The 12,950-nt window shown below is 35.9% G+C and overlaps 1 protein-coding gene across 3 annotated transcripts in view; it reads left to right on the top strand.

Annotated features, from left to right (window-relative positions):
• The window catches only part of SLC9A9 (solute carrier family 9 member A9), a 668,807-nt gene that overhangs the window by 465,203 nt on the left and 190,654 nt on the right, over positions 1-12,950 (top strand). For all 3 annotated transcript variants that reach the window (XM_004754464.3, XM_004754462.3, XM_045088481.1), the window contains exon 12: positions 2,121-2,274. In XM_004754464.3, the coding sequence (XP_004754521.1) occupies positions 2,121-2,274 (154 nt within the window). The remainder of the gene's footprint in view (positions 1-2,120; positions 2,275-12,950) is intronic.

Below are 12,950 nucleotides of genomic sequence, written 5' to 3'. Positions count from 1 at the left end.
ATCTTCCATTTTAACTTTTTACTATTTGTGCTTTTATTTATTCTTCTTTGAAGTCTTCATCTCTGTTTCTATTTGTGTCGGCACACTCTGATTTGAAATTTTAACAAACCTCTTCTTGCAAATACATTTAATGTGGATTCAAAAAATTCACTTAGCATATTGTTATTAAAGAAGAAAAAATCAGGTTTAACAGGTAGTTTAGATTATAGACTTTATTGTAGTATGTACTCAGGCTACAGTAATTCTTAAATGTTATTTAATTATTTATTAATTTCAGTAGTCCCTAAGCTTGGTTTTCCTTATTGTCTGACACATTTCATTTTTTAGAAGTAATTGTGCCCAGAAAAAAATTTTTGTAGGTATACACAATATTATTCTAAAATTTTATGGAGAGACAAAAGACCTAGAATAGTTAAAATAATTCTGAAAACAAAATATAAGAATCATTCTATCCAATATTAAGGCCTAATATAAATCTACAGTAATCAAGACAGAGTGCTATTAGATGAGGGACAGACACACACATAAATGGAGTAGAACAGAGAACCCACAAATAGACCCATACAAATATACCCAACTGATTTTTAACAAAGTTGCAAAAAGTAATTCAATAAAATCATTAAGTATACATAGACCAAAAAAAGGGAGGGGAGGAAATCTCAACCTAAACTTCATACATTATACAAAAATTAATTCAAATAATCAGACACTTAAATGTAAAATGTAAAGCTATACAACATTTAGAAACAAAGTTTAAAAACACAGGGGATCTTTGGGACCTAGATCTAAGAGAAGAATTCTTAGATTTGACTCCAAACATGATTCATAAAAGGAAAAATCAACAAATTAGACTTCATCAATAAAAAGCTACAAAATGGGAGGATATATTTGCAAACTATATATCCCAAAAAGGATATTATCTAGAATATATAAAGAATTCTTAAAACTCAACAACCAAAAATCTAATAACTCAGTTAGAAAATGAGATTTTAAAAAGGATAAATAAGAAAAATAAAATGAGAAAAAGATGTGAAGAGGCATTTCCCCCAACAAGTATAAAGATAACAAGCCCATTAAAAAACATTCAACACCATTAGTTTTTAGAGAAATGCAAATTAGGTGCTCCACACTGGGTGTGGAGCCAACTTAATAAAAGAAAAGACAGAAACATGCAAAGTAAAACCACAATAAGCTATTACCACATACTTATCAGAATGGTGAAAATAAAAGTAGTGACATTAAATGCTGGTTAGGATGCAGAGCAACTAAATGACTTCTCTATTTCCAGTGGGAATATAAGTGCTGTCTAGCCATTCTGGCAACAATTTGGTAATTTTTTTTTTAATATGCGATCAGATCAGTGATTACAGTGGTTACAGTCCTGCGGAGAAATTACAGTCCTGTGAAATTACGACAGAGAAATGAAAACTTATGTTTACATATATAAGTTACATACATACATAAGTTACATACATACATGTTGTTGTCTTTATACACAGCAGCCTTTTTTGTAATAGCCATAAAACTAGAAGCCCAGATGTCCCTTCAACAGATAGATGGCTAAACAATCTGTGGAACAGATAGTGGAATACTACTCAGCAATAAAAAGGGATAAAGTATTGATACATTCAGCAACCTGGATGAATATTCAGGGAATTATTCTGAGTGAAAAAGGCCAATTCCAAAAAAGTATATACTACATGATTCCATTTGATTCTCAAACTGGCAAAGTTATAGAAATGGTGAATTGATTACTGGTTGCCAGAAATTAAGGAGGGAGCGGGTGGGAAGGAAGTAGATATGGTCATTAAAGGGCAACGTGACGGATATTGGTGGTGATGGGAATGTACTGTATCTTGACTGCATCAACATCAAAATCCTGGCTGTGCTATTGTACTAGTTTTGCAAGATATTACCACTGGGGGGAAAGTGGGGAAGAGCAGACAAGGAGTATGTTATTTCTCACAATAGCAAGTGAATCTACAATTACTGTATAAAAATTTTAATTTAAAAATGTCATTGTGTTTGTTAGAAAATTATAAAGATGAATACAGGAAAATGAGAACGAGACTCATGCAGATGTTCATTTTCTCTTATTCTCTGTTGTTTTTCCCTGTAAGGTTTGCGAGGAGCAATAGCATTTGCCCTAGCTATTCGGGACACAGAATCTCAGCCCAAACAAATGATGTTTACCACCACACTGCTGCTCGTGTTCTTCACAGTCTGGGTGTTTGGAGGAGGAACAACCCCCATGCTGACTTGGCTTCAGATCAGGTGAGTGGCATGTTTAACAAAGGATAGCATTACAAGGCATGACTGCACTATTTCATTTCTGGTGTTGCTGATTTGGTCAAGAGTACAATGGCAGGTCTATAACATTAAATTTCCCTGGGGTGAAGTTGACCTTCATTCACAAGGTGAAACAGTCTGGCCTCTCCTAGGCCTATCACCAGCTCAATTGACTTTCCTAAGAGTATAAGAAATCTCAGGGTGTTGTCTGTTTATAGTCTATATTTAGAAATGAATTTATTTATTTATCTATGAATTCTTCCATTCAATAATATTTATTGGATACAATGTAATATGTTCTGGAATATACAAAAATGAGAAACACACAGGTCTTATCCTCAAGATACTCACAATTCAACAACAACAAAAAAAGGTGTAATACCAAAGAGAAAGTAAATTTGTTTTGTTTTTAATTCCTTACAGCACTTAGGATAGAATTAGAGACACAGGATATACTTAAATATATTTGATTAGTGAACCATATGTTTAGCCAGAGGGCTCCTGTAGACACAAGTTAGACAATTTCTCAAAGGAAAAGCAATGAAGTGTCAGTCAGGGGCCCCCCAAGAATTTCCTGGAAGATGATCACTATAAACCTATATTATATAGATAATGGATAATGGCATCCAATGATTTTAAATAGATATTATAGCCTATACAGTCTCTTAATGTCCAGAACAGCAGAGAGAGGGGATTATAATAATGGGGCTTTAGGCAGGTAAGAATGATTATTTAGGTCATACAGCAGGGCCTAATAAGGACGGATAGTGATGTCAACCACAGTATCCACAAATGAAGGGTCTGGATGTCAGCTTAGGCCAGAATTATTATGGCCTGCTGGGGGTTATATATGAGCTTGTCAAGTCATGCAGATGCCCCAGTGAGAATTAGCTCCAAATGAACCAACTGATTCAAGGCCAGACTTGGTGACCAGCCAGGAAGAGAGAGCATTAAAGGCAGGGCTGTGATGTATTTAGGGAAAGGAGCTGATAGGACTCCAATATAATAGTCAAGGTGGAAAGCTGACAAAAATGGAGAGCTTGTGCCAACTGTAAAAATGGGTAAATCTATTTTAAAATGTTGTTGTCTTTATTTAAGTATATTTTTGACCTGGGTTCTCATTTCCATATCCCCTAATGTAACAGTGCTTTGGGTAAGTCACATTTTATTTTTCAGTGCCGTATATCTTGATGATCTTGCAATCCCTTCCTGATCTTCACCCAGTCTCTGTAAAGCAATTCCATACCCATCACATCTAATAGGAAAAGATCTGTTTGACTGGAAAATGACTTCCAAAAGGATTCAGACAGGGATTCTTATTCCAATACCAACACAGTGCCTAAGATACAGTAAGATTAAATAAATAATTGCTACATGAAACATTAAGTGAATATAACCACAATGTAAATTGCTTTTTATTAAGCACTTACTGATAATTTTCTATCCATTTGGCAAAGAGGAAATAGAAACAGGACTCAAAGCTTTAGTACAAGAAAGCTTATGCTTAAACTGGGCCAAGTGACCAGGCATTAAACCAAAATCAAGGAAATAAAGAACTTCTTGAAGTACTGTGATGATTGCTAAACACATTGAAGGGTTTTGACCAAAGTTGAATAGAGAGTGTTTTGAAATGTTTGTTGAATTATTTTCTAGACATATAAATGTGACCCACAATTTCCTTCACAGTAGTAGCTACCTGTAGTTTCCTGTGGGTGAGCACACATATTGCATTAAACTCTACAGTACTGGGTCCCCTGTGAAGTGTTAGCAAAATAGTGATATGTTCAGGTTTCTGGAAAATAAATTTCAGTAGGTGGATCCATGCATGGAAATATTAGGGCTTAGAAAACAAAAATTAGAGGATACTAATCCCTAATAAAAGTATTAACTACCCCATCAGGTAAATTAGAATATTCAGAACATGAAGTAGTGATATCAACATTTTCCTGAAGTAATTCAAATATAACTTATTTTCTACTGTTGTCTTTCTTTACCTTGAAGAGGTCATCTCCAAATCAAAAATGTGTTTTACCCTGAAGTATTTACCTAACTCTCTTATAGTATTTTCCAAAGGTATCCATTGGTTTCAAATAGATGGCATAGCCTATGCAGTCTCTTGATACTCAGAACAGCAGAGAGAGGGGAGTATAACAGTGGGACTTTAGGCAGGTTAGAATGATTGTCTATACAGCAGGGCCTAAAAAGGAAGGATATTGGTGTCAACCACAGTATCCACAAGTGAAGGGTCTGTAGGTCAGCTTTTACCAGCATTATAATGGCCTTCTGGGGATTGTCAGGTGATGGAGATGCCGCAGTGGGAATTAGCTCCAAATGGACCAACTGATTCAAGGCCAGACTTGGTGACCAGCCCGGAGGGGGGGGCATTAAAGGCAGAGCTGTGATGTATTTAGGGAAAGGGGCTGAGAGGGCTCCAGCATAATAGGCAGGGTGGAAATCTCAGTGGGAAACTAAAGTGTTAAATCTGGAATCAGTGGAAATCCAGTCAGAGAGATCAGAGACCCAGTCATGAGACAATCAGAGAAGGAAAATTGAAATTCACAGATATGTAAGTACCTAGGAAATCCACTCAGGCATAGAGGATACAGGGCAGCAAGACCAAGGTGAGACCATTAATACCCAGAGGGCTGGGCCCCTGCCCGCAGGTTTCTGATCTAATAGATCTGGCTCAAAGCCTAAGAATTTGCATTTTTAGGCAATGCTCATGCTTCTAGTTCTAGGGCCATATCTTGGTAACCACTGGTTGAGACTTCCTAATCCCAGGTGAAGATGGGGCTAATAATAAATACTGTCAAATTTGACTCGAGTTGCCCAGGGCCAGGTGCATCTATGCCGCCAGTTTAAACTCTTTACACTTCTACTGGAGGGAGGCAGAGGATAACATGAGAAAGAAGAGTCACAATGCATTGATTAATGGGAGGGAAATAGAACATAACAGAATAAACATAAAAGAATAGGAACAGGGGCTCCTGGGTAGCTCAGTTGGTTCGGCATCCAACTCTTGATTTTGGCTCAGGTCATTATCTCAGGGTTGTGAGATCAAACCCCCATCAGGCTCCACTTTGGGTGCAGAGCCTGTTAGGGATTCTCTCTCTCCCTCTCCCTCTGCCTCCCCCACCACTAAAAAAAAAAAAAGGAAAAAGAAAAAGAAATTTAAAAAGAAAAAAAAGAATAAGAACATAAGTTAATGTGTGTACAAGCACACACAAACATGATGTAAATTTGGTTTACCCATGTATTAGTGATACCATCATCATATGCTCTACTTCACTGTCATGGTTTATAGTGTTGTCAAAGAAACTTTCAGTTCCATCATAGCTTTTAAATGATAGTTGTCCATTATTTTAGACTGTATTTATCAAGGCTTTGCTTGTTTATAGAGCAATGCCTCATTAACCAAGTTTCATGTCAGACTCTTTCTATAAAATACCAGAATATAAGTAAATTGGAGCTTTAATAAAATTATCTGAATGGAGAAGCCCTAGAAGTAGGAATGAAAATGTGATAGTCAATAAACACAAACTTCCTCACTTGGTATATAATTTATTTATACACTCTACATTGCCTTCCATTCTTGATTTCTTTTAATTCTACATCTTCTGTTTTAAATTATTAGTATGTAGTTGAGTTAGTTTTTACTTAATAAAATTTGCCATTTAGCCTCAAACTATCACAATAGGATGCAGATAAAATGTTTTAGATAAGGTAAAAATTGATAGTATTAATATGAATTACACTTTAATAGAAATGACTTTAAACCAGCAATGATCCTGTGCTTAGAGAAATTCTGAATGATTTTTATGTAATCCAAAACAAGCTACTCATTTAATGCAGTCCCTATCAAAATCTACTAGCATTTTTCACAGAACTAAAACAAACAATCCTAAAATTTCTATGGAACCACAAAAGACCCCAAATAGCCAAAGTTATCATGAAAAAGAAGAAGCAAAGTGTAGGCATCACAATTCTGCACTACAAGCTATATTACAAAGCTGTAGTCATAAAGATAGTATGATACCGGCACAAAAACAGACACACAAATCAATGGAACAGAATAGAAAACCCAGGAATGGACCCACAACTATATGGTCAACTAATTTCAACAATGCGGGAAAGAATATCCAATGGAAAAAAGACAGTCTGTTTAATAAATGGTTTGGGGAAAACTGGACAGCAACATGCAAAGGAATGAAACTGGGCCACTTTCATACAACATTCCCCAAAATAAACTCAAAATTGATGAAAGACCTGAATGTAAGAGAGGACACCATCAAAATCCTAGAGGAGAACACAGGCAACAACCTCCTTGACATCAGCTGTAACAATATCTTACTGTACGTGTCTCCAAAGGCACGGGAAACAAAAGCAAAAATGAACTATTGGAACTTTATCAAGAGGAAAAGCTTCTGCACAGCAAAGGAAACAGTCAGCAAAGGTAAAAGGGAATCTACGGAGTGGGAGAAGATATTCACAAATGATATATCAGATAAAGGGCTAGTATTCAAAATCTATTAAAAACTTTCCAAACTCAGCACCCAAAAAACAAATAATCCAGTCAAGAAATGAGCAGAAGACACGAATAGACATTTTTCCAAAGACATCCAGATGGCTAACAGACAAATGAAGATATGCTCAACATCACTCATTGTCAGGGAAATATAAACCAAAACTATGATAAGATATCACCTCACACCAGTCACAATGGCTAAAATTAAGAAAACAGGGAACAACAGATGTTGCCAAGGATGCAGAGAAAAGGGAACCCTCTTACACTCTTGGTGGGAATTCAAACTGGTGAAGCCACTGTGGAAAACAGTAAGGATGTTCCCCAAAAAGTTAAAAATATAAATACATTAGAAATACAATAGAAATGCATTACTAAGTATTTACCCAAAGGATACAAATATATTGATTCAAAGGAACACATGCACCTCAATGTTTATAGCAGCAATGTCCACAATAGCCAAACTATGGAAAGAGCCCAAATGCCCATCTGACATATATATATATCATACATATGTAAAGGAATATTACTCAGCCATCAAATAAAATGAAATTTTACCATTTACCATGACAAGGATGAGCTTGAGTATATTATGCTAAGCAAAACAAGTGAGTCAGAAAAAGACAAATACCATATGACTTCACTCAGATGTGAAATTTAAGAAACACAACAGATGAACATAGGGGAAGGGGAAAAAAAAGAGGGATACAAACCATAAAAGACTCTTAACAGTAGAGGACAAACTGAGGGTTGATGGAGGGAAGGTAGGGAAGGAATGGGCTAAATGGGTGATGGGTATTAGGGAGGATACATGATGAGTGTTGTATATAAGTGGTGAAACACTAAATTCTACTCCTGAAACCAATATTACACTATATGTTAACTAATTAGAATTTAAATAAAAACTTGAGGGCACCTCAGTGGCTCAGTCAGTTAACCATCTGACCCTTGATTTGGGCTTAGCCCATGATCTCAGGGTCAGGAGATTGAGCCCTGCATCTGACTCCATGCTAGGTATGGAGCCTGTTTAGGATTCTTTCTCTCCCTCTCTTTCTGCCCCTCCCCCTGCTCCTGCTATACATACATACATACATACATACATACATACAACAAATTCTCCATTAAGTCTTGTCTTCAACACATTCAGATTTCTTGTCCTAAAGCTACTTTGTTTTAAAAAATAATAATTCTTAATGCAGCATTTCAAATAAACCACGGAACTTTGTTTCTCAAAATTCTAAAGAAAAAAAAAAAAGATTCCTGCCGTATTATTTGGGAGGTTTTCATGTAAAAGAAAGAAGAATGGTTTCTTGATTAGAATCTGGACCTCCTCCCTTCTGTGGATTACATTAATACTGGTGGTGAGGAAAACCCAACCTCCAGTCTTCAAGGATTAGCTTTGTTGTTAGGCAGGAAACAAAAGTTCAAGGGTGTCAGTCTTTTTCCCTACAGAAACCAATAAACAGGTTTATCCACCAAATGATCACACATGCTTACAAATAAACCTCAAAGACCAACAGGGCAGAACTCTCTGGCAGTGGTAACTGATTTGGGTTGGTAGCTCCATCCTTGGTTTAGGAAAGGGCACCACATAGAGCTAACCAAGCACGTGAGAATGGGGCTTTTACCATAGTGCAAAACTTTCCCGGGCTCCCCCACACAGGAATGCTGTACCCATCTCTTCAAAACACCTCAATCACAGTACAGAAAACTTTACACACCAGAGCAATACAGAACTTATGTTCCAGACGACATTGGAAAGTGCCCTCAGCAAGATGATTTCTGTAGCTTCCAGACTTTGGCTTCTAACCTTTCAAATAGTAATGGTCATTATGAAGTACTTAATCTGTGCCAGATACTAAATAACAGAGTACAAGACACAAAACGTCCCTGTGACTCAGCCTCTAATATAAAATAGGATAATGATAGCTACCTTCTAGGGTGTATAAGACCTGGCAAACTGACCCAGGATTGGGCGGTTGGGCTATAGAGCCAGACCCCAGCCCAGGTAGCTTGAGCCCATGGCCTGCATGCCTAACTAGGGTATTCTTCCATGGCCCTAAATAAATGAGTTTATTCCTGATGCCTTCAATCTACCTTGATTAACAAATCCTCTGGGAAAAAGAAATGTGCTTTTATAACCAAGATAGGCCTGTTAAAAACAAACACAGGAAATCTTCATCCATCATGGGTGATTGTGTTGACTTGTTTATAGGGCAGAGAAATGTTTTGGTGCACATTTTCTCTTTGACCTGGAAGTTAAAGTAAATGAGGATAACCATGGTCCAAAGTAACCAAGTCGGGAAGCTTGTCTTCCTCAGTTGTAGGAATTTGGAGTTGTAGGAATTTGTCACCTGCACACCTATCTCCCAATCCCATTCAGGATCCCAAGTCAGCCTTTTGTTGGCTGCTTCCACATATCACACAAAAAATTAATACCCTGACCTGTGTCCTTTGCAAGAGAGAATGACTTAGAAAGCACAAAGTCTCCACCACCATCATTATTTTAGTTAAAAATTTTATGCCATGCAAGAATGATTTCTTTATTGTTTATACCCACTGACTACAAAGTTTTTAATAACAGCCATCATAGGAATAAACACAGATGGATCGGGAGAACTGTCCTTTGTAGTATTTTTTAATTCTAAACAATAACAGAGTTAAATACACCTGCTTACAGACTTTATAACTGAGGTGAAAAAATGTCAATTTAATATAGTGGAGGAATTCAGATAATTAAGTTCCCTCAATATCTAGTTGTGTTCTGTGGACTTTCCTTTTTAGTATCCAAAGTCTCATGCATGTTTCATAATTTGCTTCACTGGTATATTTATATAGTAAATCAGCACTCATAATATGGGGCTGAATGGTGTGGGTACAAACCTTGCCTCCTTCCTTTACTAGTTGTGGAAACTTGAGCAATAAATTCAAACTCTCAATCCCTCAATTTTCTTATCTGTTAAAGTAGAATAATAATACCTACCTCTTTGGATTGTTATAAGAATTGAATGTTGCATGTATGAAGAATTTAGGGCAGGGGCACCTGGGTGGCTCAGTGGGTTAAAGCCTCTGCCTTCAGTTCAAGTCATGATCCCAGGGTCCTGGGATCGAGCCCCGCATCGGGCTCTCTGCTCAGCAGGGAACCTGCTTCCCTTCCTCTCTCTCTGCCTGCCTTTCTGCCTACTTATGATCTCTGTCTTTCAAATAAATAAATAAAATCTTAAAAAAAAAAAGAATTTAGGGCACATAGTCAGTTCTCAATAAATGTTTCTATAACAATACACAAATGACCAGCTATGAGTTTTTCCTTATCCAAACACTCTTTTACTGATTGTGGCATATGTATACACACACATACATACATATATGCAAATATTATTAATTGTATTTGTGAAAGCATGGTTTACACGGGAAGCAGAAAAAAAAATAGTCCATGGAGACCTTAGTTCATGTTAACTAGTAATTAGATTCATCAATTTTATAGGTGGCTCCTATTTCTGCATTCAAAATGATAAATCTGTTAAAAATACTCACAAAAAGCATTACCATTATCTAACAACTCAGAAGATTCTAGAGCATGCTTTTGTTTTCTTCTTAACATAAGCTTTGCTTAGAATCTTATCTGGTACTTAATTTATACTGTTTCATCAATTTGTATTAATTTTATTATTTTACATTGATTTTTTACCAATTTGAATATTTTGTATTAATTTCTATCAATACACAGACCTCAGAAATACCTCCTGTCACGAAACATGGAAAACCAATTTACTCATTTGAACATAGATTTTATATTCCTTTATATTCTTTATCCTTAACCCCTGTGTGAAATTATATTCTGTTTTCTGTAGGTTCATCTAAAAAATGTTTCACAACTCCAGATATTTATTGCTTATATCAATCTAGTTTGACATATTCTATTAAAGATATTGGAAAACAGTCATAACTTATTGTTGATCTAAAAATATCCTTAATTTATATCAAGTATATGAACTAGAAGCTCCTAAATTTGCTTCGGATGCCATCTGGGTTCTTTAATATGCTTTCTTTCTGTGTACAGAATCTTCCTAGTTCCAGAGATAACAGCCTTTATCTTCACACTGCCAGCTACCCTCCACTAAACACGTTCTTATTTATCTTCTCCAACATGTTCTTGAGGACATCGATATAATAAGCTTCAGTCAGCTATTAAGTTTACCAAACAATGAACATTCTGCTCTATTGAAGGGAATTTATTAGCCTGTTATCATAAAGTATGATCCAATATAGGTGCTTTACTTTAAGGAATAGATGTATCTTTACTTTAGGTAATAGATGAAGACTGAAAAAAAAAAGTGGTTTTAAATTCAATAGATAAAACTTATTATTCAAAAATCCACTGAGGGGGTTCCAGTTCTGGTCAACACTAAGTAATTATAGCTACTCCCCCAGGTCTCTTACACTAAATGTAACTAGAACCCCTAAACAGAATGCATGTAGCAGTTATCTAAGGGCTCTTAAAGGAAAAAATATAGTAGCAGACAGATTGGGGAAGGAAACCAGAATTCAGAGTAGCTACTATCAAACCAGCAGTAAATTTCCTATTTTTTTTTTCCCTCTCTGGAATCTCTTGACCTGACACAAAAGGAATTCAAAGACCAGAAATATGTAACAAGGAAGACAGAACTTTAAGAGAAATTTTCTGTTTGAGGCACAAGGAACAGGAAAGGAGCTCCCGTGGGTCAGAAGAATGGGGGAAATCACTTGGTTACATTTTTGTTATTTATTTCATTCCCTCATCCCAATGCCAGGCAATCCAGAGGCAGCAGCACTTGGTGATGGCAGCAGTAGTAGGGCAGACACTTAAAATCCAACCAGGGGGACTCAGGTTCTAAGACCTTGGGAAGAATTCCCATTGAATCCTTTTTCTCTCTTAACCCTCTCACTGCTTAAGCTCTGATGCAGAAATAATATTATGGAAAAATTATGGGAAACATGTAACAGTGTAGGGAAATAAAAGCCCTGTGGAGGAGAGCATAGGGTGGATAGAGAACAAAAAAGGGATCTAATAAAGTTGTGTATAAATTTTGGAGCTCACCTCCAAGTTGTGTATACATGTATCTGACCCTAAACAGCACACCAAAGGCTTTGAGAAATGAGCAACAGGGTAGAGAATCACTCAAATTCCAGACAGGACACTGGATGGCACACATTCAGGACAGATATGAACACACTCCAAAGACTTTGAAACAACTGACAAAACCACAGGCAAGAAGACTACCACAAGACCAGAAAGACTGTGTCTTAGATCTAATGTGGTTGATTGCCTGGTAAAAAACAATATCAACATTCATGATAGGAGAATCCTTTGTCTTTTAACATACCTAGATCTAGAGTCACTTAAAAAAATATTTAAAATTTCCAGGATAAATGCAAAATTAGTTAGCATTTAAAAAAACAGAAAAATCTTACTATCTCACAAAGGGAAAAAACAATCAACAGATACTAAACCCAAGATGACACAGATTTTGGAATGAGCAGATCAAGACTTTAAAGCAGCTATTATAACCATGCTCCAGGAAGAGCAAGCACAATGGGAACAAATAGAAAAGCCAGCAGAGAAATAGAAGTTACCAGAATGAAAAAAATGGAAATTTTAGAACTGAAAATGCAATAACAAAATGAAACATTCACTGGATTGGATTAACAACAAAATAAAGGATGACAGATGAGTAAGTGAACTTAAAGACGGATTATCAGAAATTATCCAATTTGTACAAAAGTAAGAATACAGTTTTTCACCAGCAGACTTACTATTTAAAAAAGCCAAGAAGTTTTTTCAGATAAAAGGGAAATATTAGAGGGAAACTTTGAACAACAGAAATGAAGGAAGAGCAAAAAAAAAAATACAGTAAATATCTATTTAATATAAGAGACTATATTTTCCTCTTAATATCTTTCAAATATATATGATTGTTGTAAGAAAAATTTTAACATTGTCTTATGGAGTTTTCAAAAAAAGGAGTCATTAAAGGAAACTGTAAGGTGGTAAGTTTTCTACATTCCACCTCCAATAATTAAATATTAGTTCAAAGTAGACTATGAAAATTAAGTATTTTTATTGTAATTTCTAGATCAACCACTAAAAATGTCTAAACAA

Source organism: Mustela putorius, unplaced genomic scaffold, assembly GCF_011764305.1.
Source record: "Mustela putorius furo isolate JIRA1106 unplaced genomic scaffold, ASM1176430v1.1 tig00003834_pilon_pilon_pilon, whole genome shotgun sequence".
Lineage (NCBI taxonomy): Eukaryota > Metazoa > Chordata > Mammalia > Carnivora > Mustelidae > Mustela > Mustela putorius.
The sequence above is the reverse complement of the archived record's forward strand: the minus strand, read 5'-3'. Positions and strand labels throughout refer to the sequence as shown.